At 39.0% G+C, this 26,292-nt stretch overlaps 2 protein-coding genes and 2 pseudogenes across 3 annotated transcripts; 3 read left to right on the forward strand and 1 right to left on the reverse strand.

The window, feature by feature from the left end:
- The first annotated feature begins 1,797 nt into the window (after positions 1-1,797).
- On the forward strand, positions 1,798-5,504 carry LOC122073069 (serine/threonine-protein kinase ATG1t-like). Of its 2 annotated transcripts, none has more exons than XM_042637577.1 (8): positions 1,798-2,238; positions 3,181-3,298; positions 3,396-3,454; positions 4,453-4,517; positions 4,616-4,709; positions 4,778-4,858; positions 4,982-5,048; positions 5,132-5,504. In XM_042637577.1, exons 1-8 carry the CDS (start codon positions 1,960-1,962, stop codon positions 5,182-5,184), a joined length of 816 nt encoding a protein of 271 aa, XP_042493511.1. In that variant the 5' UTR covers positions 1,798-1,959; the 3' UTR covers positions 5,185-5,504. The 2 variants fall into 2 exon arrangements, with proteins under 2 accessions (XP_042493511.1, XP_042493510.1); XM_042637576.1 differs by having other exon boundaries at positions 1,801-2,238; positions 4,937-5,048.
- Positions 5,505-5,992: 488 nt separating this feature from the next.
- On the reverse strand, positions 5,993-7,552 carry LOC122074414 (annotated as a pseudogene).
- Positions 7,553-17,363: 9,811 nt separating this feature from the next.
- LOC122074415 lies at positions 17,364-22,812 on the forward strand (annotated as a pseudogene).
- A 1,491-nt stretch (positions 22,813-24,303) lies between these two features.
- Positions 24,304-25,545, forward strand: LOC122074416 (G-type lectin S-receptor-like serine/threonine-protein kinase LECRK3). Its single transcript, XM_042639234.1, has one exon. The coding sequence runs from the start codon at positions 24,304-24,306 to the stop codon at positions 25,543-25,545; it is 1,242 nt and encodes a 413-aa protein (XP_042495168.1).
- The last annotated feature ends 747 nt before the right edge of the window (positions 25,546-26,292 follow it).

Raw genomic sequence — 26,292 nt, forward strand, 5'->3', positions numbered from 1 at the left:
CTCCAGAGGCCCGAGGGTGGCAATGACGAGGGCCGAAGTGGGGTTCGTCCCTCAATGGTTAGTGAAGGAGGACGACACGCTGGTCGTCGGGCGGGTCGCTCGTGAGTTGGTGATGAAGGGGAGTCTTCCCCGAGATGCCGTCGAGGCTCAGAAGCAAGGGACGGCGGCCATGATCACGAATGCTTGCATCTTCATGGCCGGGGTAAGCTTCGGTCCCCCTACCCCTCTTCTTCTTCTTCTTTTTTTTTGTCTTAGCATTCTGACCTTCGGTGTTTCATGCAGGCACAAAATCAGATGGGTCAACTGGCGGCTCGAGCCGAGGCTATGTGCCGAGACCTCGAGGTCGTCAAGAGATAGAAGGTCACCTTGGAGAACGAGCGCTCCCTCCTCCTCGAGAAGGTGGAGCACTTGGAGAAAGAGCTCATCTTCGAGCACCGAGAGTGCGATCGGAAGCTCGCGGAGCTGAAGTCGCAGATGAAGGCTCGAATTCAGGAAGCCGAGGCCCGAGGGGTTGAGGAATATCGGTCCTCCGAGGACTTCAGGGAGGAGATAAAGCGCGCCATCGCCCCGGGGTTCACAATGGGTGCTACCGAGGTCCGAGATTGGGTCCTCGAGCGTCACCCCGGGGTCTCCTTCGAGGACAACGGCCTCATCTTCGAGGATGACGACGTGGAGGCGGCCCCATCAGCCACCGAGGTTGTCGATGCCGATGGCGGAGGCTGCAGCGAGGAAGGTGAGGTTCAGCTACATCGAGAAGTCCCCCTGACTCCCGGCCACGGAGGTTCGAATCAGGAGACCCTCCAAGCTGAAGACGAGGCCGCGAACCCGACGGACGCCCCTTGAGGTCACCTCGGGCCTCAGCTCAAACCACCCCCTTTTTGTTATGTAATCAGCGTTCGGGCTTCTTGTAGTCTTGGCCTTTAGGCCTTATGTAATCAGCCTTCGGGCTTTGAATGTAACTACGGCCTTCAGGCCTGTCTTGTAATCTTTGCCTTCGGGCTTTATGAATGCATGAATCCTTTGTCTTTCATTTCTCTCGCCTTCTGTGTCCCTCTTAGTAAGGTAGTCTTTAATCCGTAGCTAGGTGCAAAGAGGCCGAAACCCCTAGTTGCCTGCCTTAGGTTCCGCCTTCCTACTTGAGCACGGCTCGGTCCCCTCCCCTCGGCTTATTAGATAGGTTTCCTGAGTCCGAGGACGAGACTTGAGGGACCTGGAGGGTCTGTTAGACGCATGGATCCGAGACTTAGCCGAAGGCCGACCCTTCGATAGTCAGACGAAGGCCGACCCTTATCTGGTGGAAGACACGTGTCTTAGGGGCGACACATGTCATTTCCCCATCGAGAGATCAATTTGGCTGTATCAATACTCTTGTAAAATACCCCAATATACCGTTAGTACTCGTGCTGTCCTCCCTTCTATTATTCATCCAACAGTCCATTGATGCTTATCATCATCGGACTCGGATCTTCACGAGTGTGCCAATCCTTCTGGTGTGCATCAGCCTACCAGCAACACTAGAACAACTGAAAAAGAAAATGAGAAGAAAAAAGAAAGAAGATATTAAAATGAAAATGAATTAGTTGCTCGTACCATCACCAAGTCATAAGAATTAACATTCTGTTCCTTTTATTTTCAGGTATAATCTTCTTTATCCTTATAATTTATAATGAGAGAAGATGGGATAGATGCCGGCTGCTGAATGCTGACCCGTACGATAAGTGAGCAGCGGATCCTATCTTTATTAGAAAATGGAAAAAGTTATCTGTCATGTGCAGGAGCCGCTCCTGCACCGCTTCCCTGTCTCAATCGTTATCCTCTCACAGCAGAGGATAGATATGTCATTTCGTACAAGAATCGGTCGGAACAGTTTCATCTACGATGTTCCAGTGTTCTCCAATGGAAAATTCCAAATAGTTCAATGGTGTAATAGTGGTGTTCGATCGAGAGGTTTGTCAGTGAATGGTGAAGTATGAAGGGATGGAGGACGAGACTATGGATATCTCGTCTGAGTTTGGAATAGCCACGGTTGGGGAGTATATCTTGAAAGGGAAAGTAGGAGAAGGTCCCCAATCGATCGTCTGGAAGGGGCAGCACCGATTCAGCGGGGAAGAGGTGGCAGTGAAGCAAATCGATCTCTCGAAGTTGAACAGAAACCTCAGGTGTTGCTTGGACTGCGAGCTCAACTTCTTGTCCAGTGTCAGTCACCCCAATATTATTCGCCTTATAAACGTTTTTGAGGTTGGTTTTTTCCAACTCTGTTTCGATCAATTCTTCTTTGATTATTTACCAATCTCCTAAATTTTCATTCTTTCAAGCTTTATTGCCCCTTACCATGGTTTATGTTCTTGTATCACACTAGCTTTCTTTTGAGTTTTGGGACTTAGCTGACTGGGTTAGTTACTTCCATTGGTCAACTCAGCTATTACCCAGTTTGCCAACAGAATAAAATGAATGAAAACAATTTTTGAATATTTCCTTGCTTAATCGTTTGTTCGGATGAGCTAAATTTTGTTCTAGCAGAATTAGTAATTTGCTTTAAACGAAAAAACCCATCTTGGAAATCAGATACTGAGAAGGTTATGCCATCAGGGTACAAGGGTGTTTGAAAAAATGTTGACTAAACGGAGAAGTTCTGAAATAATTGGGTTTATTATTTCCTCTCAGGGAAAATTGGACCGGGAAAACGATAGTGGTAAATCAATGATGAATATGGGGGATAAATACTCGAATAGATTCTCTTGCTGTGAGAAAGATCTTTAGCATTCGTTGAACTGTTCGGAAACTGGAGTTTGTCTCCTTCACTTGCATTGACAGAGATCGCTGGCGAGCTGCCTTGTGCAAAACCTGGAGGGTTTAAGTTGTGCAAGTTAATTAAAACGATTCACTGATTATATGGGAGGCTGTTTTTATTCAATTTTCAACCCACCAGTGAGTAAATTGTCTCAAGTGTCTTTGCGTGGGTACCGAATATAATTTTGTTTTGGAGATCAGATAATGCTTCAACTGTCCCAATGAAAAAATTCAGAATTAGTGCACTTCAAAGTAAAACTAGCCAGATATTAAGTTGTACACTAATTCTGAGAGGCCTATAAAAACATCCCTTATTTTTTGTTCTTTTAAGTTCTTTGGAATAATCCACTGAAACGCAACACAGAAAAATTGATTTATCTTCTCCATCAGGTTGAAGCGTGCATATACCTGGTCTTGGAGTTCTGTGCAGGGGGTAATCTAGCTTCTTTCCTTCGGAAGAATGGGAGGATTCAAGAATCAATTGTCAGAAGATTTACACTGCAGCTTGGTACTTCTTTCTTCAGTAACTGATTAAACAACTGCTCTTTCTGGTACTGCTGCTTTTTTTGTAATCAACAGTGGATGCTCTTGATACTTTTGCACAGGAGCTGGTTTGCAAGTTCTGCGAGCCCACCACATTATCCATCGTGATTTGAAACCTGAGGTAAAGAAATCCATAACTTGAACATGCACACACTAACACTCACACATTAGTCATTCTCCCACCATGGGTGACCCCAAAGTTGTATTCCCTTGCCATACACTTTATCTTACCCAACAGTTTTTTTTTTTTTTTGGGGGGGGGGGGGGTTGTGGTTGTTCTCACTGTGGGATGGTCTAGTGCGAATGTCTCCACACGCACATGGAGGACCTTACAGTGGGATCCCCCAACTCATTGGTCTGGATAATTTTCCAGATGTGTGCAGCTTTTGAAATGCCATAACCCAATGCCTATATTAATCTCTCCTATGCATGGTCTCTCTCAAAGGTCATCAATCATTGAGAGCAATGTTCATCTGTCCATGTTTAAGCTCTTGTGTGGATGGTTAGAGTTACCACTTCGACTATTTGGAGTCTTAAGGGTCTAAGCCCCTCTCTAAGAGGAAATAATACTACAGGTGAAGGGGCCCAATGACTTCCGACCCCTTGATCCATGATTGTGCAGGCTGCATATGTTTATGGTGTCACCATATTAGTATTCCCTTCATTTTATTTATTTCTTTATTTCTTTTCTAGAAATTCTATGAACTTTTATATGTGTTACTTTGCCATTTATTCTTTTTTCCTTCTTTTTTTTTTTTTGGGGGGGGGGGGGGGGGGGGGGGGGGGGTTGCATTTGTACATAACAAAGAAGCATATTTAAGCAGGGCATGGTTGAATGAGGAATAAAATATATCCATACATGAATTTGGTGTCCCCTATGGGTGGCAGTTGCATCATGGACCAAGATGCAACCACTTTTTGTAGAATAAAATATGCATAAAATTAAAATGGAAGTCATAATGTAGAGCTTCGTCTTGTATTTCTGTCAAACAACTAATACAATTTCATTTTTCTTTCAAGCAACTCCTGCAAAACATTTTCTATTGAAACAAACAGAGGCTTCAATGAGAAATTAGCGTTTCTTACAATAGATTTGCATGGATTTTTTCTTTGGAGCAGAATATTCTCCTCTCTACCCCTGACAGTGATGCAGTATTAAAGATTTCTGATTTTGGTCTCTCAAGGTAATTCAAATTATTAGTTTCCATCCATTTTCTTGTCATTTAATGAAAGTGAGCTCCATCCATAAGTAATATGAGAATACATAAGGTTGTGGAAACAGAATTTTACATCCAGGTGACTCTGTTGAGACTGTTTGCGGGTCCCCTATGTACATGGCTCCTGAAGTTCTGCAATTCCAAAAATATGATGAGAAGGTAAACAAAATTTTAGACTTTTTTACTTGTTCAAAATAGCCACTGAAACTCTTAGGTTTCTCATGCAGGTTGATATGTGGAGCATTGGTGCAATTCTTTTCGAGCTTTTGAATGGGTACCCACCTTTTCGTGGGAGGAATAATGTGCAGGTAACTCCTTTTCCTGTACACTGAAACTGCATCTCATGGGACCGGTGGTGATCTCTGTCAATATTTTGTTGATTACAGCTGCTACAGAACATTAACAAGACTGCATGCTTGCCATTTTCTCAGCTCGTCCTCCCTGGATTGCACCCAGACTCGATAGATATTTGTAAAAGATTACTTTGTAAAAATCCAGGTCTGGCATCTTTACCAGTTTCAGTTTTCCTTTATCCTTTTATTTAGCCTCAGATCTGTTTACTCTCCCTATTTGGTGTGCAGTGAATCGTTTGTCCTTTGATGAGTTCTTCTACCACGAATTCTTGAGAAGATAAACAATTTGCTGGAGTTGCAATCCTTTGAAAAAGAGTATTTATAGCAGACCACAATTTTTAAGGGTTTTTTTTTTTTGGGGGGGGTGGGGGGGTGGGGATGGTGGTTGGTGGGCGTGGTTGGGGAGAGGGATAAGTCAGGATACTGTTAAGAATTCAGATCAACTGTCCAGTTTAAACTGAGCAATTTCATTTCTCAATCATTATTTCGGTTATGATGCTGAGCGGTAAATTTTTTTTTCCATTGATGAGTTCTTCCAGACCATTTGTTGTAGGTAGTAACAACCCTACTTAAATGCAAATAAAGGACTACTGTTTTGAAAGATTGTTCCAACTGTTAAAGAGTTCAAACTCAACAACTGCAATATCCTATTATTGTTTCAGTTACAGTATTGATGCCGCATGCTCCATATAAACTGTATTTTCAATCATTACCTGCTAGAAGTTCTTGAAACTTTCTGCAAAACAGTGCCAGGTGCCGTCCTTAACTCTTCATTTTTCTAATTTTCTGATCATTGTGATACTATTTTCAGAGTACAAGAGTGCATATTCTTTTTGGGAAAGTAGGGTTGTCTAGTGACCATGTGGGATCTTGAGTAATCTTCTTGCGTATGTTTCTTTCCTTTCCATATTTTGGTAGTTAGAGATGCCCCTGATATAATTCCATTTCCAATCAGTTTGAATAGCAGCTGAGTTACCTGCACAATAACAAGGCCATGGAGAGAACCATCTCCATCAAAAAAGGAAACAAAAACACACAATAAAATGAGGGCATTGTCATACATACATAATACGTTTCAAGGATTTCATGTCTACAAAGAAAAGAATTTCCTGCAACTTAATAATATAATTACAGATTATTACCCAGGGAATTAACATTCAAGTTTAATCCTCCCAATACTCCATGATTCAATTGCACTTGCTTACAACACCTAGGCTACAATACAATTAATGAAATCAATGGAAGCAGTTCACCAAATCACCAGAGATTCGACTCCATTGCGCAAGGCATCGCATTGCGATTGGACATTGTCATAATCCATCAGATCCCAAATAGACCAGCTGGGCAAAACATGAAATCAACTCCATCATCATGCAGACATCTAGGCCTTTAGACCAAGTATCCTCTTCTACGAAAGGTGAGCAGGGGCAAACGGCACAACAAATTCCCAGGTCATTGTAGGTCACCAAATCCTGCACTGAAAGAAAGCCTTCCCCAGATATTCGAGTGCAGGTAAAATGAAAATCATAATGAGAACCAGTTGATCTGTTGATCATAAAATGTAATTACAACATTGTCAAATGCACAACTAAACTTTCCGAATTCTAGCATAAGGAGGCTCCAACTTCCTGACAACGTTATCAATCAAATTTGACAGTCCATCAGAGGAACACACCATTTCTCACTGTATGACCAAAATCAAAACCCATCCCATAACTGATTCCCACTTTTCAACCCCAAATTATCATAGGTTGTATGGCTGATCTTGAGCAACCTGATTTCAGTTAGATCAGTAAAATCCACAATGAAAATCTCTCAGGAAATACCAGAAAAATATAAGATCTGCATCCTCTAATCCATTGTCAAGTCAACGCTAGAAAATTCCCACCGCAGGCCTGATCTATCGATTACCACGATGTGCGGGGCCAGATCTTGGACCAGGATACCTCGAAAACTGCAGCCTCAGGAAGGGAGAACTGGGTTTATGATCATCCATTTTATAATCTGCACAAGACACTCAGAGCAAAGTCAGCATCTCTTGAAGATCCCAAAGGGTCTAAAGACAAACATTTTTCTTAAAAGGAAATGGAATTATAACAATGTTGGTCCCACAAAAGGATAAAACCTTCACATAACAAAAAGCACAAGTTCCCCTCCATACCCTCACCACCCACAATATGGACAAAAAGCACCCTAAAACATCAAGCAAAATGATTTTACTGTGCTACATGGTATTACAGTGGAAATGGCCCTTGTAACATATGCACCAATCACATGGGCAAATCATATTTCCCCAGGCACCAGTAAATACCAATACCTTGGTTAAAGATGATGACTGGAATCAGTACCTTGCAAGGCATTCAAACAAGTTGTGGCACATACTGGATTTGTGAAATCCACAAAACAGAGTACAAGTGAGTCTCCACCATGCTGCATGACATAAATAGAAACTTTAGTATACGAAAGAGTTGGTTCTAGAAGCCAACAGAGTGAAAAGCAATGAAAACAAATCACGCTAGACTAGGCAAACACCAAAAGCCAGGATACCATACCATGGAGATAGTGGTCGTATGCTGATCCAATGGTTTATGTGTCCTTTAAACTGTAAGGCCCATCACGATCATCATTACGTGGCAAATAATTGAGCATCTCGTGACCTGAAGGCATCATAGGGGGAGGGAGATCTGCAGATGTTAAAGATATGGGGGATGAACTTCATTTCAACTAAATTCGAATCTTAGATGGTATAATAGAGCATAGTAGCAGAAAGAAGATGAGCTAAAAAATATCATGTCTGAGACAATGCATAGCAACTGTAGCATTTCTCTGTTCCTCCCTGTAAGACTTTATCAGAAAGCTAAGCCCTTAAAGCTTCTAAGTTTCAATGGATTCTCACAACTGTAATATTTATTTAAGAAAAATTTTAAGCTCAGAAATGACAACAATAACGTTTATTGCCTCTGAACATTTTAAGTAAAGATATCCACCAGAACTTCGCAACGTGAGAAGCAGATTTAAAATTCAACCACTAAACTATTCCATCAGGATTTAATCAAGATTGAGCTGCAGCTAATCCTTCATCGGATGATGATCCCTTTCAAAAGTTAGACTCAAAGCAAAAAAAGAAGTGAATTTTCCTAAAATGACTTAGTTTCTTCTTTTTCTTTTACAGTTCACTGTAGGAGATGAATTCTAATTCTTCACAAGCACTCATGTCTTTTCTAGCTATTTCAGCCATGCTATTTCTTACCCAGCAACACTCTTCACAGGCACTTGTACCCAGCAGGAAGCAGTCATGAAAGCCAACAGAACCAAACACCTAAGTAGAAAGACAACGGACCTAACGCCTAATTTGAAAAATGCCGAGGGAAACCTGTGTCAAAGGCCTTCAAGTGCACTGACATTAAAGTTCCAATTTCCACTTAGTCAGTCTGCCTTCCACTTGGCCAAGATCCTATTTCAAGTACATTCAATATACACACACAACTTTTATCAAACGCATCACAACCATACCGAAGGAAATCCACAAAGGCAAGGGGTAAAGCAAATGCCCACAAGCCAAAAGCCAAAAGTTCGAAGCAATGTTGCTATGTTCAAAACCCGATTTTTTGCAACGTTGCTATTGTTAGGATTTTTATGTGGGCTTAACTGATACTGATTGACCCATTGGGCTCAAGAGAATAAGGACCATTCTAATTAGGAAACTTCTAGACCTATTCTATTGTGGGAATAGAATAGGGTTTAGGGATTCTATTATATATAGAATACTGACGGTCCCTGCAGCCGTTACACTGATAATAATATTTTGGGAGCACTGCTTTCTCACAGAGCTAGTGTAGAGACAGAGAGAAGATCCTAGAGTAAGTGGCTGCAGAAGATCTCAGTAGAAAGACTCATATTGCGTGGTTCTTTATCATAGGTCGTGGTGCAAGCGTCAACCTTGATTTAGGAATTTCATTCACGCTCAACGGGTATGTGATCGATTTCTTTCCATTATTCATTCTTGTATTCTATATACTGTAGGCCATTCAAATGATTCTAGGATTTAGAATCACTAACAATTGGTATCAGAGCCTAAACTATAGTGCTAGAATCAAGAAATTATTTAAAAAAAAAAAAAGTTTGGGTTTCAATTTATGAAAATCATTGTCTTACTCTAGCTTAAAGGTCCCGTATGGGAAAACTTTTTTCACAAAAGTTGTAGAGCACTAGAAGAAGGTCGCGACAGTATGCCCCAAGTCATCGAAAAACTCCGAACGCGCTGGCACGTGTCAACAAAAAAAAAAAGAAGGCGACGAGTCATTGCTGGGTCAACTCGAAAATCCTACTGAGTTGATTTGGAGGTGTAGTGGGTCAACTCATGACCAACCTGTTTGACTCGGTCAAAGGTTGACCATTTGACCCAGATACCCGACCCAAAGGACCCAGATTTTTGACTCGGAACTAATATGCTCGAACCAGATTAGACCACTTGGCCGAACCGGTTGGCTTGGGCAAATTATATTGATTTTGATCCATTTTTTTTTGCAACTTCAAATGGCTCGTATGGGCAAACGGTGAAGAATTTTTCACCCTGGTTTTTTTACGTTGAGTCCAGTTTTTCGTGTTCTTCGTTTTGATATATTATGAGCCTAATTTTGGTTAACTTTTATAGTATATTTTGTATAAGTTAGAAGTATGGGTGTTTAAAGATTCTTCATAACTTTCCTATTAATTGGAAGAAATAAAAGAAATCAACTCATACATTACTTGCATATCAGAATATGAACTTGTTTATTCTTGGTAATGATAGTTCATGCTTTAGTTTATGAATATTTTTTTTTTATTCATGCTTAAACAATCCCACTTTTAGCTGTCGGAATGAATTTGTAGACTATTACAGTAAAATTGGATGGAATCCACCAAAGTGGTAAAGTTCAACCTTATTATAATAGAATACAAATCAAAGGTCTTCTTTGTTTGAAAAGACAGAGAATAATGGTTGGTAGCATGGTTGTTAATGTTCACCCAAAGGTGACATTATTAAAGAAAAGTTAAAGTTAAAGCAAGTGAAAAACAGAATAAGAATTTCTCAACCTAGAAGATGATGTCCATTCAAAGATGACTGTACTTTTGGAAAGTTAGAAGAAGTCTCGCAGTAATAGCAGAAACTTGAGTGGACCAGTATGTTTTAGACCCAAAGGTCAGGAATGTAGTTCCGGTTGACACTTTTGAAGTAATTGATAATTGAGTTTTGTAATGTTTAATTTTGCTAATTGTTACATGCTTATTCTTTTACATATATATCTGTATGTTGAATAGAATATTCTTTATTGAAATATTCAACAGAGTGTCTTCTAGTTTTGGTATACTTAATATTCCTAAGCTTACTGTGGATAATTTCAACAAATGGATTTAAGACTTAGAGGTCTACATGATTCTCAAGGACCTAGACCTGTGTACTAGGACCACCAAACCAGCTGAACCTACTGCAACCAGTACCCAAACTGAGAAAGGGGATTATAACAAGTGGGTCACTGCAAATAGAAAGTCCTTGGTTGTTATTAAAAGTGCTTTGCCTGAGTCTATCAAGAATAGTGTTGCTAAAAAGGACACTGCTTCTGAGTATTTGGCTACTATAAATGCTAAGTTTGATAGCTCTAAGAAATCACAGGCTCACGATCTCATGAGCCAATTGACTGAGGCTAGATTTGATGGAGTAAGAAGTGCTAGAGAGCATATACTGGAACTGGTTTCCCTGAGAAACAAGATCAGATGTACATGTATTAACTTTGATGATGACTTTGTTGTCACCATTGCTTTAAACTCTCTACCTGAGAACTACAAGACTCTTAAGACTACTTATAATACATTGAAAGATAAATGGGGTCTTGATGAATTGATTATTATGGTAACCCAGGAAGAGGGAACAATTAATAGGACCAAAGTTGAAAGTGCCAATCTTACTCAAGGTAAGACTTCATCTTCTATGAGACCTAGCAAAGGGATCAAGAAGTTTTTTAAGAAAGGAAAATTCACTCCAATTAAAGTAGGGAAGAACAAGAACGGAAAACAATATTTCAAAGAATCTGGGGGACAAAAAGACATGAGTGGCATAGAGTGTTTTTGGTGCAAGGCCAAAGGGCACATGAAGAAGGATTGTTTTTAGAGGAAGCCCAACTTTGAGAAAAAAGAAGGATGATGGTATGAATCTATCCTTAGTATGTTTTGAATCTTGCTTGATTAATATACCAATTGGTTCATGGTGGTTAAATTCTGCATCATCTATTTACGTCACTCATTCCTTACAGGGGTTCCTAAGCAGGAGGGTGCCAAGCAAGGATGAAGTGACGGTGTTCGTGGGCAATGGAGCTAGAGTTGAAGTGGAAGCCATAGGAACTATTAGATTATTTTTTCATTCAGACTTATTTATTGATTTGAAGGATGTTGTTTATGTTCTCTCTATGAGGAGGAATTTGATTTCAGTTTCTAGACTTTGTTCAGACCGTTATTCTGTTAATTTTAATCAAGTTGGCTTTTGCTTATTATATGATTTTGTCTCTATTGGTAGTAGTACTCTTGTTGATGAGATTTATAGATTGAATTATAAATCTTCATGGGTTCTGAATGTGGGAGTGAAACGCTCTCTGATTGATGAGAAATCTTCTATGTTATGGCATAGAATGTTGGGCCATATTTCAACCAAGAGGATGAAAAGGTTGGTAAAGGAAGGGATATTGAAAAATATTGATTTTCAGGACATGAAAACATGTATAGATTGCATTAAAGGAAAGATGACAATTTTCAAGAAAAAGAATGCTACTCGCAGCATTGAAGTATTAGACCTCATTCACACTGACATCTGTGGGTCTTTTCCTATCCCTACACTCACTGGGCACCGTTATTTCATAACTTTTATTGATGATTGGTCAAGATATGGGTATATCTTCCTTATCAGTGAGAAATCTAGTGCTCTAAATGTTTTCAAGATTTTTAAAGCTGAAGTTGAACTTGTCCACTCCAAGAAGATCAAAGTGGTCAGATCCGATAGGGGTGGAGAATATTATGGGAGAAGTGGTACTTTTGAGCAGTTTCTTAGTCCTTTTGCAAAATTCTTGCAAGAACATGGGATAGCTCCTCAATATTCCATACCTGAAATACCTCAGCAGAATGGAGTAGCGAAAAGAAGAAATCGTACTCTGAAAGACATGGTCCATTCTATGGTGAACAATACCACCTTACCAGAATCCTTATGGGGAGAGGCACTTAAAACTGCTGTTTATCTTCTCAATAGAGTGCCAAGTATGTCTGTGAATAAGACTCCCTATGAACTCTGGAGTGGCAGAATGCCTAGCCTTAGACACTTTCGAGTGTGGGGATGTCAGGCAGAAGCCAAAGTCTTTAACCCTCAGGAAAAATTTTTTGACTCAAGGACTACAAATTGTTATTTTGTGGGATATCCAGAGAGGTCTACAGGGTATAGATTCTATTGTCCTAGCCCAGGACACAAAATTGTAGAGACCGCTTATGCTAGATTTGTTGAATGCAATGAAGAATCTAGAACACCTCGTAATTTCTCTTTTGAAGAAGGGGAGTATGACACCCCTGAGATATCACCTATTGAGTTGAGAAATTCACTTCTTGATCTCAATCCCATCATGTCTGATGATATAGTCACTCAAACTCCAATTGAATATGATTTACAAGTTGGGATAGATATTGCTATTGCAGACCCACCATCACCTCCTGATATTGCTAATATTGGCAGTCTTCTACCTGAACCTATAAGGAGGTCTACTAGAGTGCGCAAGCCTTCTCTGCACTCTGATTATATTTTTTATTTGAATGAGTGTGAGTTTGACATAGGACAAGAAGAAGACCCTATTACTTTTCTTCAAGCAGTTAATCATAAGCATTCAGACAAATGGGTAGAAGCAATAAAGGAAGAACTGTTATCCATTAGCAACAATGGAGTATGAGAATTAGTGTAAATTCCAAAAGATTGTAAGGCTATTGCATCCAAGTGGGTTTTCAAAACCAAGACAGATTCTCAAGGTAGAGTAGAACGCTACAAAGCTAGACTCGTGATAAAGGATTTTACTCAGCGAGAGGGGATAGATTACAAGGAAACCTTCTCACCTGTCTCATCAAAGGGCTCATTCAGAATTATTATGGCCATTGTTGCCCATTTTGATATAGAGTTACATGAGATGGATGTGAAAACAACCTTTCTGAATAGAGAGCTATCAGAGCAAGTGTACATGAGACAACCAAAAGGTTTTGAGGAAAAGGATAAAGAGGACTTTGTTTATATGTTGAAAAAGTCTCTTTATGGGTTAAGGCAAGCATCTCAACAATGGTACTTAAAATTTGATCGAGTTGTGACTTCTTTTGGTTTTGTAGAGAATTCAATCGACCAGTGCATATATCTGAAATTCAGTGGGAGTAGTTTCATCTTTTGTGTGCTCTATGTGGATGACATTCTATTGGCTAGCAACAACAAGAATTTATTGATGGAGGCCAAGGGTTTTCTTTCAGAAAAATTTGAAATGAAGGACATGGGTGAAGCTAGTTATGTGCTTGGAATCGAGATTAGTCATAATAGGCTGTGGAGGTTACTTGGGCTATCACAATGGGCATATCTTGATAGAGTTTTAAAGAGGTTTAATATGTCTAAATGTTCTGGTGGTGAAGCACCCATCAGAATGATATTGAGAGGAGCTCAATGAATACCAATCCTTATGCCTCTGCTGTTGGAAGTTTGATGTGTGCACGAGATTGTACTCACCTTGACATTGCCTTTGCAATCAGTGTACTTGACAGGTTTCAATCTGATGCCGGTCTGGCTCATTGGACTGCAGCTAAGAAGGTCATGCGTTATCTACAGCGGACAAAGGACTTTAAGCTAGTGTTCAGTAAATTAGAGAAATTTGAAGTTGTGGGGTATTCTGACTCGGACTTCAGTGGGTGTACTAATGATAGAAAGTCTACCTCTAGATATATTTTTATATTGGGAGGAGGAGCTATTTCTTGGAAGAGTGCCAAACAAACTATTTTAGCTTCATCCACTATGCAAGCTGAGTTTGTGGCACTTTATGAGGCTACCAAGCAGGCAGTGTGGCTGAGAAATTTCATATCTGAATTGAAGGTTGTAGATTCCATCTCTAAGCCTTTGTATTTGTGGTGTGACAATATTTCTGCTATTTTCTTTGCAAAGAATAACAAGAGGTCTAGCAGCTCTAAACACATTGAGAATAAATATCTTCTGGTTCGTGAGAAGATCAACACTAGGGAGATCGTTGTTGAGTATATTATTACTGAAGAGATGGTTGCTGATCCTCTGACCAAAGCTCTTCCAGTGGAAAATTTTAAGACTCATGTTTCTAACATCGGTGTGATGGAATCTTTTGATATGTTTGTTTAATGGGAGTTTACTTATCTATAGTGGTATTGTAATAAGCATTATTTTGTTAGATCATACATTATGAGCACAATCTATATTGAGGATGTTTACTTTTCAGTATAGTGTTCATTTATATTCTCTCTCATCATATTATTATATGATTATTATGGTTTACTTTGACGAGTCATAGTTAATAGAGGTGTTTAGCCAAGTTTCGTGATTTATGGTAGTATTTAGCCTAAATCCATGGGGGTTGTTAACCATAGGTTGTATGCCAAAGTGAGCTATTAATACAAGAAAATGACAGTTTGCCTAAGTATTGATTAATATCAAAGTTCTCTACTTGTGAGATTTTCAAGGTAGGTTGATCTTTAGATCAGGAACAGACCTATAAGGAAGGATATATCTTATGTGATCACAGTTATAATATAATTCCTTATATATATGTTTCTAGGTGATTTGAATTGATAATTTTCTATTGTTTGTAACATTAGATAGTTATATGCCGTATATTTAAGTGTATTTTCTACTATTGTTCAACAATAGGGATTATTGATTGGATCAAAGTTTGTATTGAGTGGTATTCAATCTTGGGATTATTTGGCCAGATGTCAATAGGAAGACATCAGTATCAGTGTAGCCCAAGTGGGAGATTGTTAGGACTCTTATGTGGGCTTAACTGATACTAATTGACCATTGGGCCCAAGAGAATAAGGACCACTGTAATTAGGAAACTTCTAGGCTTATTCTATTGTGGGAATGGAATAGGGTTTAGGGATTTTATTATATATAGAATACTGACAGTTCCTGCAGCCGTTATACTCATAATAATATTTTGAGAGCACTGCTTTCTCACAGAGCTAGTGTAGAGACAGAGAGAAGATCCCAGAGTAAGAGGCTACAAAATATTTCAGTAGAAGGACCCATATTGCGTGGTTCTTCATCATAGTTCGTAGTGAAAGCATCAACCTTGATTTAGGGACTTCATTCACGCTCAACGGGTATGTGATCGATTTCTTTCCATTATTCATTTTTGTATTTTATATACTGTAGGCCATTCAAATGATTTTAGGATTTAGAATCACTAATAGCTATGTTCAAAACCTGGTTTCTTGGGTAGAAAACCTTTTTGAACTGTAGGGGAAGATGCATAGGAAGGCGACATTCAACCATTAAACAACTAATTTTAAAAGATTGGACAAAAGAGAAGAAAATTTATCCAAATCATTGCGCAAAGAATCAATAGTAAGCAAAAACACTCCATGAAATCCACGTTTAAGAAAAACGAACTTACCGTAGTCAGTGTGAGGGTGTTTAGGCATGGCCGCAGTTTGATATTTATGCGGTTGTTGATTCCAATAGGTGTCCGCCATGGCTAGAGTAGTGACAGACAGAGTGAAAGAATGAAGGAAGAAACAGAGAAATCCCTGTGAATCAGTAATCACGATCAGACACAGAGAGATTCAGAGAGGAAATGAAACCAAATACGAGTGTAAAACCTCAAGATTTTGAAGCAGTTAAACCCTAAATCAGATGCACGTAACGCTACTAACTCTTTTATTGAATTTAGTTTTCCTGTCAAGTTTCACACCCGATAATTCTCGGATAGGAATCTTCTCCATAGAGTCCAGGGATGAGAGAGTGATCTCACGTCTGGGACTTCCTCAGTGCTCGTTTTGGTTGTACGTTGTCATTGTAAATTGTACATTCGGCGGCGCTGATTGGCTTGCTAATTCAGATCAGAATCAACAGTCATCGATTCCAATTGGAGTTGATTCTTGGATTAATCCACCAGAATTGTTGGATTATTTTCCTAATATGCCCCAGGGGTTTTTTAACTCTTTCGGATGTGGTCATTGGCTCATTGCCTTATCTTTGACACAGTAAAAAAAAAAAAAAGTCTCCAATGGCGAAAAAAATAGCAGTCTCACGAAATTATACATGAAACCTTCATCTATAGGGAGCTGATCCAGACCATAAAATACACAATGGAATAGTCCCAACATTTCCTAGTAAGAAGAGAACTTCCCGAATGAGATTTTTATACTGGTGTTGTGTTACTTTTAACATGAACCCTAGAACAGATAAAGATTTCCAATGCGTTTTTCTTGGTCATGTGTTGCTTGTAAAATGTACCCACCATAGCTCGAAAAGGGCATTTTTTTTTTTCTTATAAAGTTAAGGGGCAATTTAGCATCTTTAGATACACGTGACTCATAAATGTTTTTCATCTACAAAATCGTCTTTTTAGATGGTTGAGCAAACCAAATTTCAATAACAAATTAAGTCAGGGTTGCAAAAAGGTTTGGTTGGATCGGCCTTTTTAAAACCTCAGTTCATCCTTATGTATCCGTAGTTGGGCCTGGGCCTAACACAACCTTGACTTAGAATTTAAAAAATCTAATTGACCCGCCTTTAGAACCAGGCCAGATTAACCTTGACCGACCTTAGCCGTGAGGAGAGCGAAAAGAGAGACGTACGGGCTGAGCCAGGCCGAGAAGAAGAAAAATATAAGGTCAGACTGAGCTAGACTGGGCTTAGATTGATGCCACGACTCTGATCCATTCTTGCCCTGATTTAAGGTCAGAAATTCTCAGCCTTGACCACCCTCAAGGCTAAGGTACCTCAGTTCCAAGGCGGGTTGATTGCCATGGTGAGTAGACGATAGGTTTCATCAAAAAAAAAAAAAAAAAAAAAAAGAGACGATAGGGAGAGAAAGGAAACAAGGCTTAATTATGTTGAAATCGGAATCATCTTTGTTGAGCGGTCAAAGCAGGAGGTGTAGAGTAGTTATGGAAAAGTAAGAGCGCGGGAAAAGGTTATTTCTTTTGAGTTCTTTATATTGTTACTAGAAACAAGAAAAAGTCAGGTTTGAATTGTCAAAAAACCTGACAAAGAAATGTAATCCAACTACGACACAATGGATTATGTAGACAGAGTCCCTTCTTTCTCTATCCCTGAAGAAGGGTTCATGGAAGAACCAAGCAACCTTGACTATTCTTGTTAGCAGAAACTATAAAAAGAGGCTATACACAATTGAAGATCACCCAACCAACGAACTACTCTCTTCCAATTCTCATGGCGTCTTCTACATTTGTGTTTCTATTCCTCTCTGCACTCTATATTTCAACAGTACTAGCAGTACATGAACAAAGATCATCCAAAATTAGCTTAGGTTCCTCTCTCTCCCCTTCCGCCACCAATTCATCATCATCATGGCTTTCTCCTTCTCGTCAATTTGCTTTTGGATTTTATCCACAAGGAAATGGCTTTGCCATTGGAATTTGGTTTGCCCAAATACCTCAACATACGATCATATGGACATCAAACCGAGACGATCAACCCTATTCTAGTAATGCGACGCTGCTCCTTACCAGTGATGGAAGGTTGATCGTGAAAGACACAAACCAAGACGAAGAAAAATCTATTGCAGATGATTCCCAGTCTGCCTCTTGGGCTTCCATGCTTGACACCGGCAATTTCGTTCTATATAATTCAACAGGAAAGATCATTTGGCAAAGTTTTGATTTCCCTACCGATACCCTTCTTCCAGGTCAAGCTCTACACGCAGGTTATGAGCTGTTCTCTAGTCTATCAGAAACCGATCACACCACCGGAATATTCAAGCTCAACATGCAATCTGACGGCAACCTTGTTCAATACCCAAATGAAAATCCACAAACAACCCCAAAATCATATTGGGCATCAGGTACGAATGGTCAAGGAGACAACGTGACATTAAATCTTGACGATGATGGTCACCTTTATTTGGTTAATAGTAATGGTGTCACTATATATAATCTATTCGCCGGCGGAACTTCCGGGAAACACCGGACGGTTTTTCACCGTATGACGATCGATGTTGATGGGATCTTCAGAGTCTATTCCATTAGTATGTACCGTAAGAGTAACTGGTCGATCAACTGGGAATCATCGACCGATAAGTGTGACCCAAAGGGCATTTGTGGGTTAAACGCTTATTGTACTCTCATGAATCAGACGGCCATATGCAACTGTATTCCTGGTTTCAGCTTCAAAGATGAGAGTCGTCATGGTTTGGGTTGTGAGCGAAAAGTAAATGCTGAAGTCTCTGGAAAAGAAATAATGTCTACGATGAAGAACACCGAATGGGAAGAAAATCCATATTATGCAATTTTATCATCCACGACTGAAAAAGAATGCAATGAGGCTTGTTTGGCAGACAAATACTGTGAAGCTACATCGTTTCCAGACAAGCAGTGTCGAAAACTGTCTTTCCCATTGAGATATGGAAGAAGAGTACTGGATACAACTACCACCACCATCTTTGTTAAAGTCAGCAGTTAGGAGTTGCAGTGCCATGACTCCACCACCGAAATAAATTAATCTTTTTCCTTCAGGCCTAGCCTGTTTCTATATAGAATAATACTTGTAAAACTTTCACTAGGAAAATTTTACACGGAAAAAGTACATGTTGAATTTTATTTTCAATTTTTAGGCGGTAGTATATAATGTAAAATTCCGTTAAAAGATTTATTTTTGGATGCTTGTTTGCGATTATTTGACATAATAAAATTATTTAAAAAGTACATAAAATGCCTACTCTAGTCACATTTGAATTATGTAATCGCTACCATATGGCTGTTAGAACCATGAATGGACATGGGTCCCGTATATATAGATGTAAATATCTCATTTTATCACCCCATAACGGGATAGGAAATGATGTGCAATGTGCACCAAAATGTAGCAGTATAAGTTTTCAAAACTGCAATTCCTATTAACCCTCATGATGTTCTGAATTTCTTTGTAAAAAAATAGCTTAAGAAATGATTAAAATATGATTAGTAACGTTTCCCAAGTCAACATATTGAATAAATGACTATGAAATTAGTTTAAGTTTCATGATTTAACTGCCAGTCTTTGAAAAAGGTTTGAAAATTTTATAATTTGGACATTATTTTATAAGGATTTTTTTTGGGGGGGGGGTCTTCCAAGACTCATTTCCCCAATCATTGTCCTAAAATGGTTTCTAAATTTAAACTCATTTAAGAGTGTTTGGAGTAAGTTTTCAAAAGAAGTTTGAATCATAAGAAATGGAATTTTAATGAGAAAGCTATGAATGTTGTAATTCCAGTAAAATTTATAAAATGTGCTTAGCCCATTTTCAGCTTTTCTCCGAGGCATATAAATATATTTTTATTTCAAACGGCTGTTTGCATTCTAATGTAGAGGAAGACATTGAACACTTACTCTTTAATCGTGCCTTCTCTTTGCTTCTACGGATGAGGGGTTCTTAAAAAAGGTTGGTCTTGGTCTTCCCCTACTCTCTACAATCTTTTAAAGGAGAATGGAGATGTATTAATTAAAAAGAGTTTAAAGCAAACTCAGAATGTGATTTGATTATTAAGCTAGCCTTTTGTACAATTGTATATCACATTTGGAGGAAGAGAAATATGCAAATTTGGAAATTCTTCATCTTGTACATTTAATCAAATCTGAATTCTATTACCTTTGAAATCAAATGAAAAGTCAATCTCTCTTTTTTTTTTTTTTTTTAAATGGGTGAATAAGAATATATTAAAATAAAAGGGAAAACTTACAAGGTCAATCTTATTCAGCCTTTTTTTGATGCGGTAATGAAATTGATTAGAAAAGGAGAGAAAAACTATAAAAAAACAAAAGGCACCCCAGTTGCAACTTAAGGACAAGCCCCAGTTGACGCGTTCGATCACCATGTGCGATCCTGCATGAATTCCTTGGACAAAAATTAATTAAACGTGTCCAACCTGGGAAGAGGAATAAGATGATAGCCCAGAAATAAATTAGAAGTGTCCAAATTGGGAAGACGGAGATAATGGTTCACCAATCACTTCTCAATGATTTCTAGTGGACGTAAGACTTAATTATTCTAGCGTTTTGTACTCGCATTCTATAAAATGATGACTAAGTCTTCTTTCTTTTTCTGAGTCATTGGACTTCTTTTACCAAAAAAAGAAAAAAGTTTTTGGAGACCTTGACTACCAACCTTGACTAATAACCTTGTTACCAGCAAACAATAAAAAGAGGCCAGCAGCAGAATTGCAGATCACAACCAATTAAGAGATTGGATCCATTCTCTCCCCAACCAACAACCTTCTTCTGATACTCATGGCTGCTGCTACTTTTGTGTTTCAACTCTTCTCTGCACTTTATTTTTTTCTGCAATAGTAGCAGCTCAACAAATTAGATCATCCAACATTATAAGCTTAGGTTCCTCTCTTTCCCCTTCCTCCACCAATTCATCATCATGGCTTTCTTCTTCTGGTCGATTTGTTTTTGGATTTTATCCAAAAGGAAATGGGTTTGCCATGGGAATATGGTTTACTCAAACACCTCAACATACAGTCGTGTGGACATCAAACCCTGACGATCCACCTTTGTCTAGCAACGCTACGTTGAACCTTACCAATGATATGGTAGGTTGATCCTACAACCCACACAACAAGACCAACAAAAATCTATTGCAGATGATTCGCAATCTGCCTCTTCGGCTTCCATGCTTGACACCGGAAATTTCGTTCGATTCAGTTCAAGTGGAAAGACCTTATGGCAAAGTTTGATTCCCCTACTAACACCCTTCTACCAGGTCAACGCCTACTCTCAGGGAAGGAGCTGTTCTCTAGTGTATCAGAAACAGACCAATCAATTGGAATATTCCGGCTCAAGATGCAGAGTGACGGTAACCTTGTTCAATAGCCCCATTAAAACTCCAGACACAGCTCCATATTCATATTGGACATCATGGACTGGTGGGCAAGGAGACAACGTGACATTAAATCTTGATGCTAATGGATACCTGTCTTTGCCGAATACTACTGGTTTCACTAGACGAAATCTATTCACCGGTGGAAGTTTCATCAACAAGAAAGTTTTTTACCGCATGACTCTCGATATTGATTCTCTCTTCTGAGTATATTCCATTAACGGTGTGGATCGACTGGGATCATCGAACGATTAGTGTACATACAAGGGTCTTTGCGGCTTGAATGGTTATTGTGCTCTCATGAATTAGACGGCCGTATGCAACTGTATTCCTGGTTTCAACTTCATCAATGAGAGTCGCCAAAATTTGGGTTGCCAGGAAAAGTTAGAAGTTGATCAGGGTTGCGGAAATGGAACACAAAATAGCATCTCTATGTATACGTTAGTGAACACAGAATGGAAGAGAATCAATATTCAGTTTTATCATTCCAAACTGAAGGAGAATGCCAAAAGGCTTGCTTGGAAGAAAATGACTGGGAAGCTGCAACGTTTAGAGACAAAGTGTGCACAAAAAGGAAGCTCCCATTGAGATATGGAAGAAGAATACTAGATACAACCACCACCTTAACTTTTGTTAAAGTCAGCAGGATGGCTTGTAGCCCCACCTGCCCTCCTCCAACTCCAAGTGATCATGGGGTAACAAAAGAAAGCAAGGGCGGATCAAGTAAAGGCAGACCAAGCAGAGGTATCTTAATAATCAGTCTTGGATTTAATGCTTTTGCATTTCTGGTATTAGCATTTTTTGGCTTTCTTGTTTACTGGTACGTGTTTGGGCATACAAAAAATCTCAGATGAGGGAAACAAAGGATTAGTAGAGGAGTTTGGACTTCGATCATTTACATTTGGTTAGCTTGAGAAAGTGACACAAGGTTTGAAAGAAGTGGTGGGTAGGGGAGCTTTCAGCACTGTTTTTAAAGGAACCTTACCAAATGATAGCAGGAATGTAGCTGTCAAGAGACTACACAAATTGTTGAATGAAACACAAATAGAATTCCAGACTACGATGAGAGTAATTGCCAAAACTCATCATAGGAACCTAGTGCAATTGCTTGGTTATTGTTGTGATGGTCCAAATAGGCTTTTGGTGTATGAGTATATGAGCAATGGATCACTTGCAGACTTCCTCTTCAAATCTGAAATACCACCATGTTGGCATGAAAGGATGGGAATTGCTCTCAACATAGCAAAACGTATCCTCTACCTACATGAAGAATGTGACACCCAGATCATTCACTGTGACATAAAGCCTCAAAACATCCTCATGGACCAGAACCGATGTCCAAAGATTGCTGATTTTGGATTGTCAAAGCTGTTAAACGCAGACCAAACTAGGACTCAAACTGGGATTAGAGGGACAAGGGGGTATGTTGCACCCGAGTGGCACTTGAACTTGCCTATAACAGTTAAAGCCCATGTTTACAATTACGGGGTTGTGCTTTTGGAGATAATATGCTGTAGAAGGGGAATCAATATGAATGTTCTGGAAGAAGAAATCATCCTCACACATTGGGTCTACCACTGTTTTGAGACTGATGAGCTCCATAAGCTGGTGGGTGACGAAGAGGTGGACAAAAGAAGATTGGATATAATGGTTTGGATGGCAATTTTGTGTATCCAGGATGAGCCCTCTCTTCGTCCCTCCATGAAGAAGGTGGTATTAATGTTAGAAGGGACCACAGAGGTACCAATTCCTCCTTCCTCCAGTTCTTTTACAATGCCATGTAACCCAGTCAAAGTTGTGTAATCTTGAAGCCTTCCATCAATTGTAAACTAGATGATATAGTTTTGATGTTCTCTTTCTTGCATAAGTGCCCCTTGAAGGAAGAAACACTCCTAGAACATAAACATCACAGCATAGCAAAAATATTTTCAAATGTAACCTTGGAAGTTGCTGAATTATATCATGTATGTTTGACTTGAACAGAATTTGATCACTTCGCATGTAATTACATAATAATCAAAATACCATAATTGTCCATGTACATAAATAAATATGCATATTAATACATAGAAAAATATTTAATTAAATTGGAATCTAAAATAGGATAAACCACTAATCCAAAGTCCATACTATATATATTAATGATAGAAGATCGCAACCTGATTGAGTGGCCCTTGCACCAACGTGGGCCCAATGAGAATGTGGACAAGGTTATCAACATGGTTGGTATTTCTTATTTGCTAATGGACTGGGTGTTAATTTTGCATTCCCCTTGTGTTTGGACCGTAGCTTTCTTTTTCCCATATGTTAATTAATAGGAGAAGAATGCCATCTGGTCATGTGGTCCTACGCCCAAACACATGGGCAATGAAATGAGCATCTCGTCCCTATTGGTGTAAGGGGCATGATATCTTTCAGGGAACCCTTTCCCTTAATAATATATAGTAAGGAGAAAAGAATGCTACCCGATCGAGTGCTCCTACGCCCAAACACAAGGGAGGCTAAATTACAACCCCACCCTCCCTGTTGGATGCCTGGACATGTGCTCCCATTGGCCCCTTGGTGCCACGCGATTGGGTAGTATTATCTCTCCTTATATATTAATATATATTAGGGAAAAAGAATGCTACTTCATACTTGATCACATCCCCCTACGTCCTCTCATAGGGTGCCGTGAAATGACACCCTTTCTCCTTGGGTAGATTCCCATGCCTACTCTTCCACTGGCACAGGTGCTGGTGTGGAGGCCATGTGACCAGGTTCCCACACCCCAGAGGTGGTCGTCTCACCTTCTGGATGGTGTGAGATGGGGTTGGAGAACGAAGGGTTAGCCGGCTGGTAACAAGAAAAGTAGGGTTTAAAACTAATAAAGAAATGTAATCCAACTGCGACTCAATGGAGAGTTTCCCAAGAAGTAATATTTCATCCTTAGACGATAGTCTCTTGGGTGTAGTTTCCTAGTTTATCATATTCTCTTGTAAACCAAATCCAGCAACCGGTTCACATTTAACTCTTCTTGTTCACGGTACAGCTGGCTAGGGTTGTATATATATAATCTCTACTATTGTAGATAGAAACAATAATGAATAAAATCTTTAAAGTCTATAGATATAATGTAGGATTCTACATGCGTTACGGAGTTGCATTTGATAAGAGAACTGAATATTAAGTTTCCATGTAAGGTGGAACTCCATATTTGATCAATATATTGTTAGTAGTAACTATAAGAAGAGACTACTAGGTATACACAATTGCAGCTCACCCAAACAAAAGAATTACTCTATTCCAATTCTCATGGCGTCCTATACCTTTGTGTTTCTACTACTCTCTGCACTTTACATTTCTGCAGTAGTAGCAGCTCAACAAAGATCATCCAACATTGGTTTAGGATCTTCTCTCTCCCCTTCCTCAACCAATTCATCATCATCATGGCTATCTCCTTCTGGTACATTTGCCTTCGGATTTTATCCAAAAGGAAATGGGTTTGCCATTGGAATTTGGTTTGCCCAAATAACTCAACACACAGTCGTATGGACGTCAAACAGAGACGATCCACCTTTGTCTAGAAATGCCACATTGCTCCTTACCAGTGATGGAAGGTTGATCCTGCAAGACACACCACAAGGCAAAGAAAAATCTATTGCAGATGATTCCCAATCTGCCTCTTGGGCTTCCATGCTTGACACTGGCAATTTCGTTCTATATAATTCAACTGGAAAGATCATTTGGCAAAGTTTTGATTCCCCTACTGATACCCTTCTTCCAGGTCAACGTCTAGTCTCAGGGAAGGAGTTGTTCTCTAGTGTATCAGAAACCGATCACTCCACTGGAATATTTATGCTCAGCATGCAATCAGACGGCAACCTTGTTCAATACCCAAATGAAAATCCACAAACAAATTCAAAAGCATATTGGGCATCAGGTACGTATGGTCAAAGTGACAATGTGACATTAAATCTTGATGATGATGGTCACCTGTATTTGCTTAATAATACTGGTTTCACTATATATAATCTATTCGCCGGTAAACCTACCAACCGGACGGTTTTTTACCGCGTGGCTATCGATGTTGATGGGATCATTAGAGTCTATTCCATTATTATGAATCAGAAGAATAAGCTTTGGTCGATCAACTGGGAATCCCCGATCAATAAGTGTGAACCCAAGGGAATTTGTGGGTTTAATGCTTATTGTACTCTCCTGAATCAGACAGCCATATGCAACTGTATTCCTGGTTTCAGCTTCAAAGATGAGAGTCTCCATAGTTTGGGTTGCGAGCTAAAGATAAACAATGAGGGCTATAGAAACAATACAATGTCTATGTTGGAGAACACTGTATGGGAAGAAGATCTTTATTATGCAATTTTATCATCCAAGACTGAAAGAGATTGCAAAGAGGCTTGTTTGGCAGATAAGTATTGTGAAGCTACGTCGTTTCAAGACCAAAAGTGCAGAAAACTGTCTTTCCCATTGAGATATGGAAGAAGAACACTGGACAGACCCACCACCCCAATTTTTGTTAAAGTTAGCATGTAGGTATTATAGTGCCATGAGTCTCCAACTCCAATAAATCATTTTTTTTTCTTCTACTTTTTATATGAAATCATACATGTAAAACTTTCACTTTGAAAATTTTACAGAAAAAGGTACATGTTGAATTTTATTTTCAACTTTGAGGAGGTAATATATAATAAATGTCATTACAAGATTTTTCAATGCTTTTTATTTATTTATTTTTCATAAAAAAAAATTCAAGAATGGGAGATTTACTATCACTCCCCTACACATAGCTTATATTTACTAGAACTTCCCTCACTTCTACATTTTTTTTTTATACTACCCTGTTTTTGGAGTTTTACATCTCTTTCTCCCCCTGCTTTTTTTAAATACCCAAATTATCCCTCATTTTCATCTACTATTACTATTATTTTTATTTTATTTTTTGAAATTGGGTGTCTTAATCCCTAAGACCATATGTTGCTACCCTAGCGGAGAATGTAACATTAAGATTGATCTGAATTAGTATCAACTGAGACCTATTCTAATCTAATAACGATTAGCGTACTGATTACTAAACTAGTGATGATGGATGAGACAAAAGAAAAGAAAATTAATAAATAAACAATATCCTTAAATGACTCAATACTAATGCATTTAAAGAAAATTAGAAAAAAATAAAATAAAAAAAATAACGATATGGGCCTGGAAGGAGTTTGAGTTTCAGCCAACAAAACAACATTTGAACCATATAATAATGGAAAGACAAACTTGTTGGTGTTTTAT

Source organism: Macadamia integrifolia, chromosome 3 (assembly GCF_013358625.1).
Source record: "Macadamia integrifolia cultivar HAES 741 chromosome 3, SCU_Mint_v3, whole genome shotgun sequence".
Classification (NCBI taxonomy): Eukaryota; Viridiplantae; Streptophyta; class Magnoliopsida; order Proteales; family Proteaceae; genus Macadamia; species Macadamia integrifolia.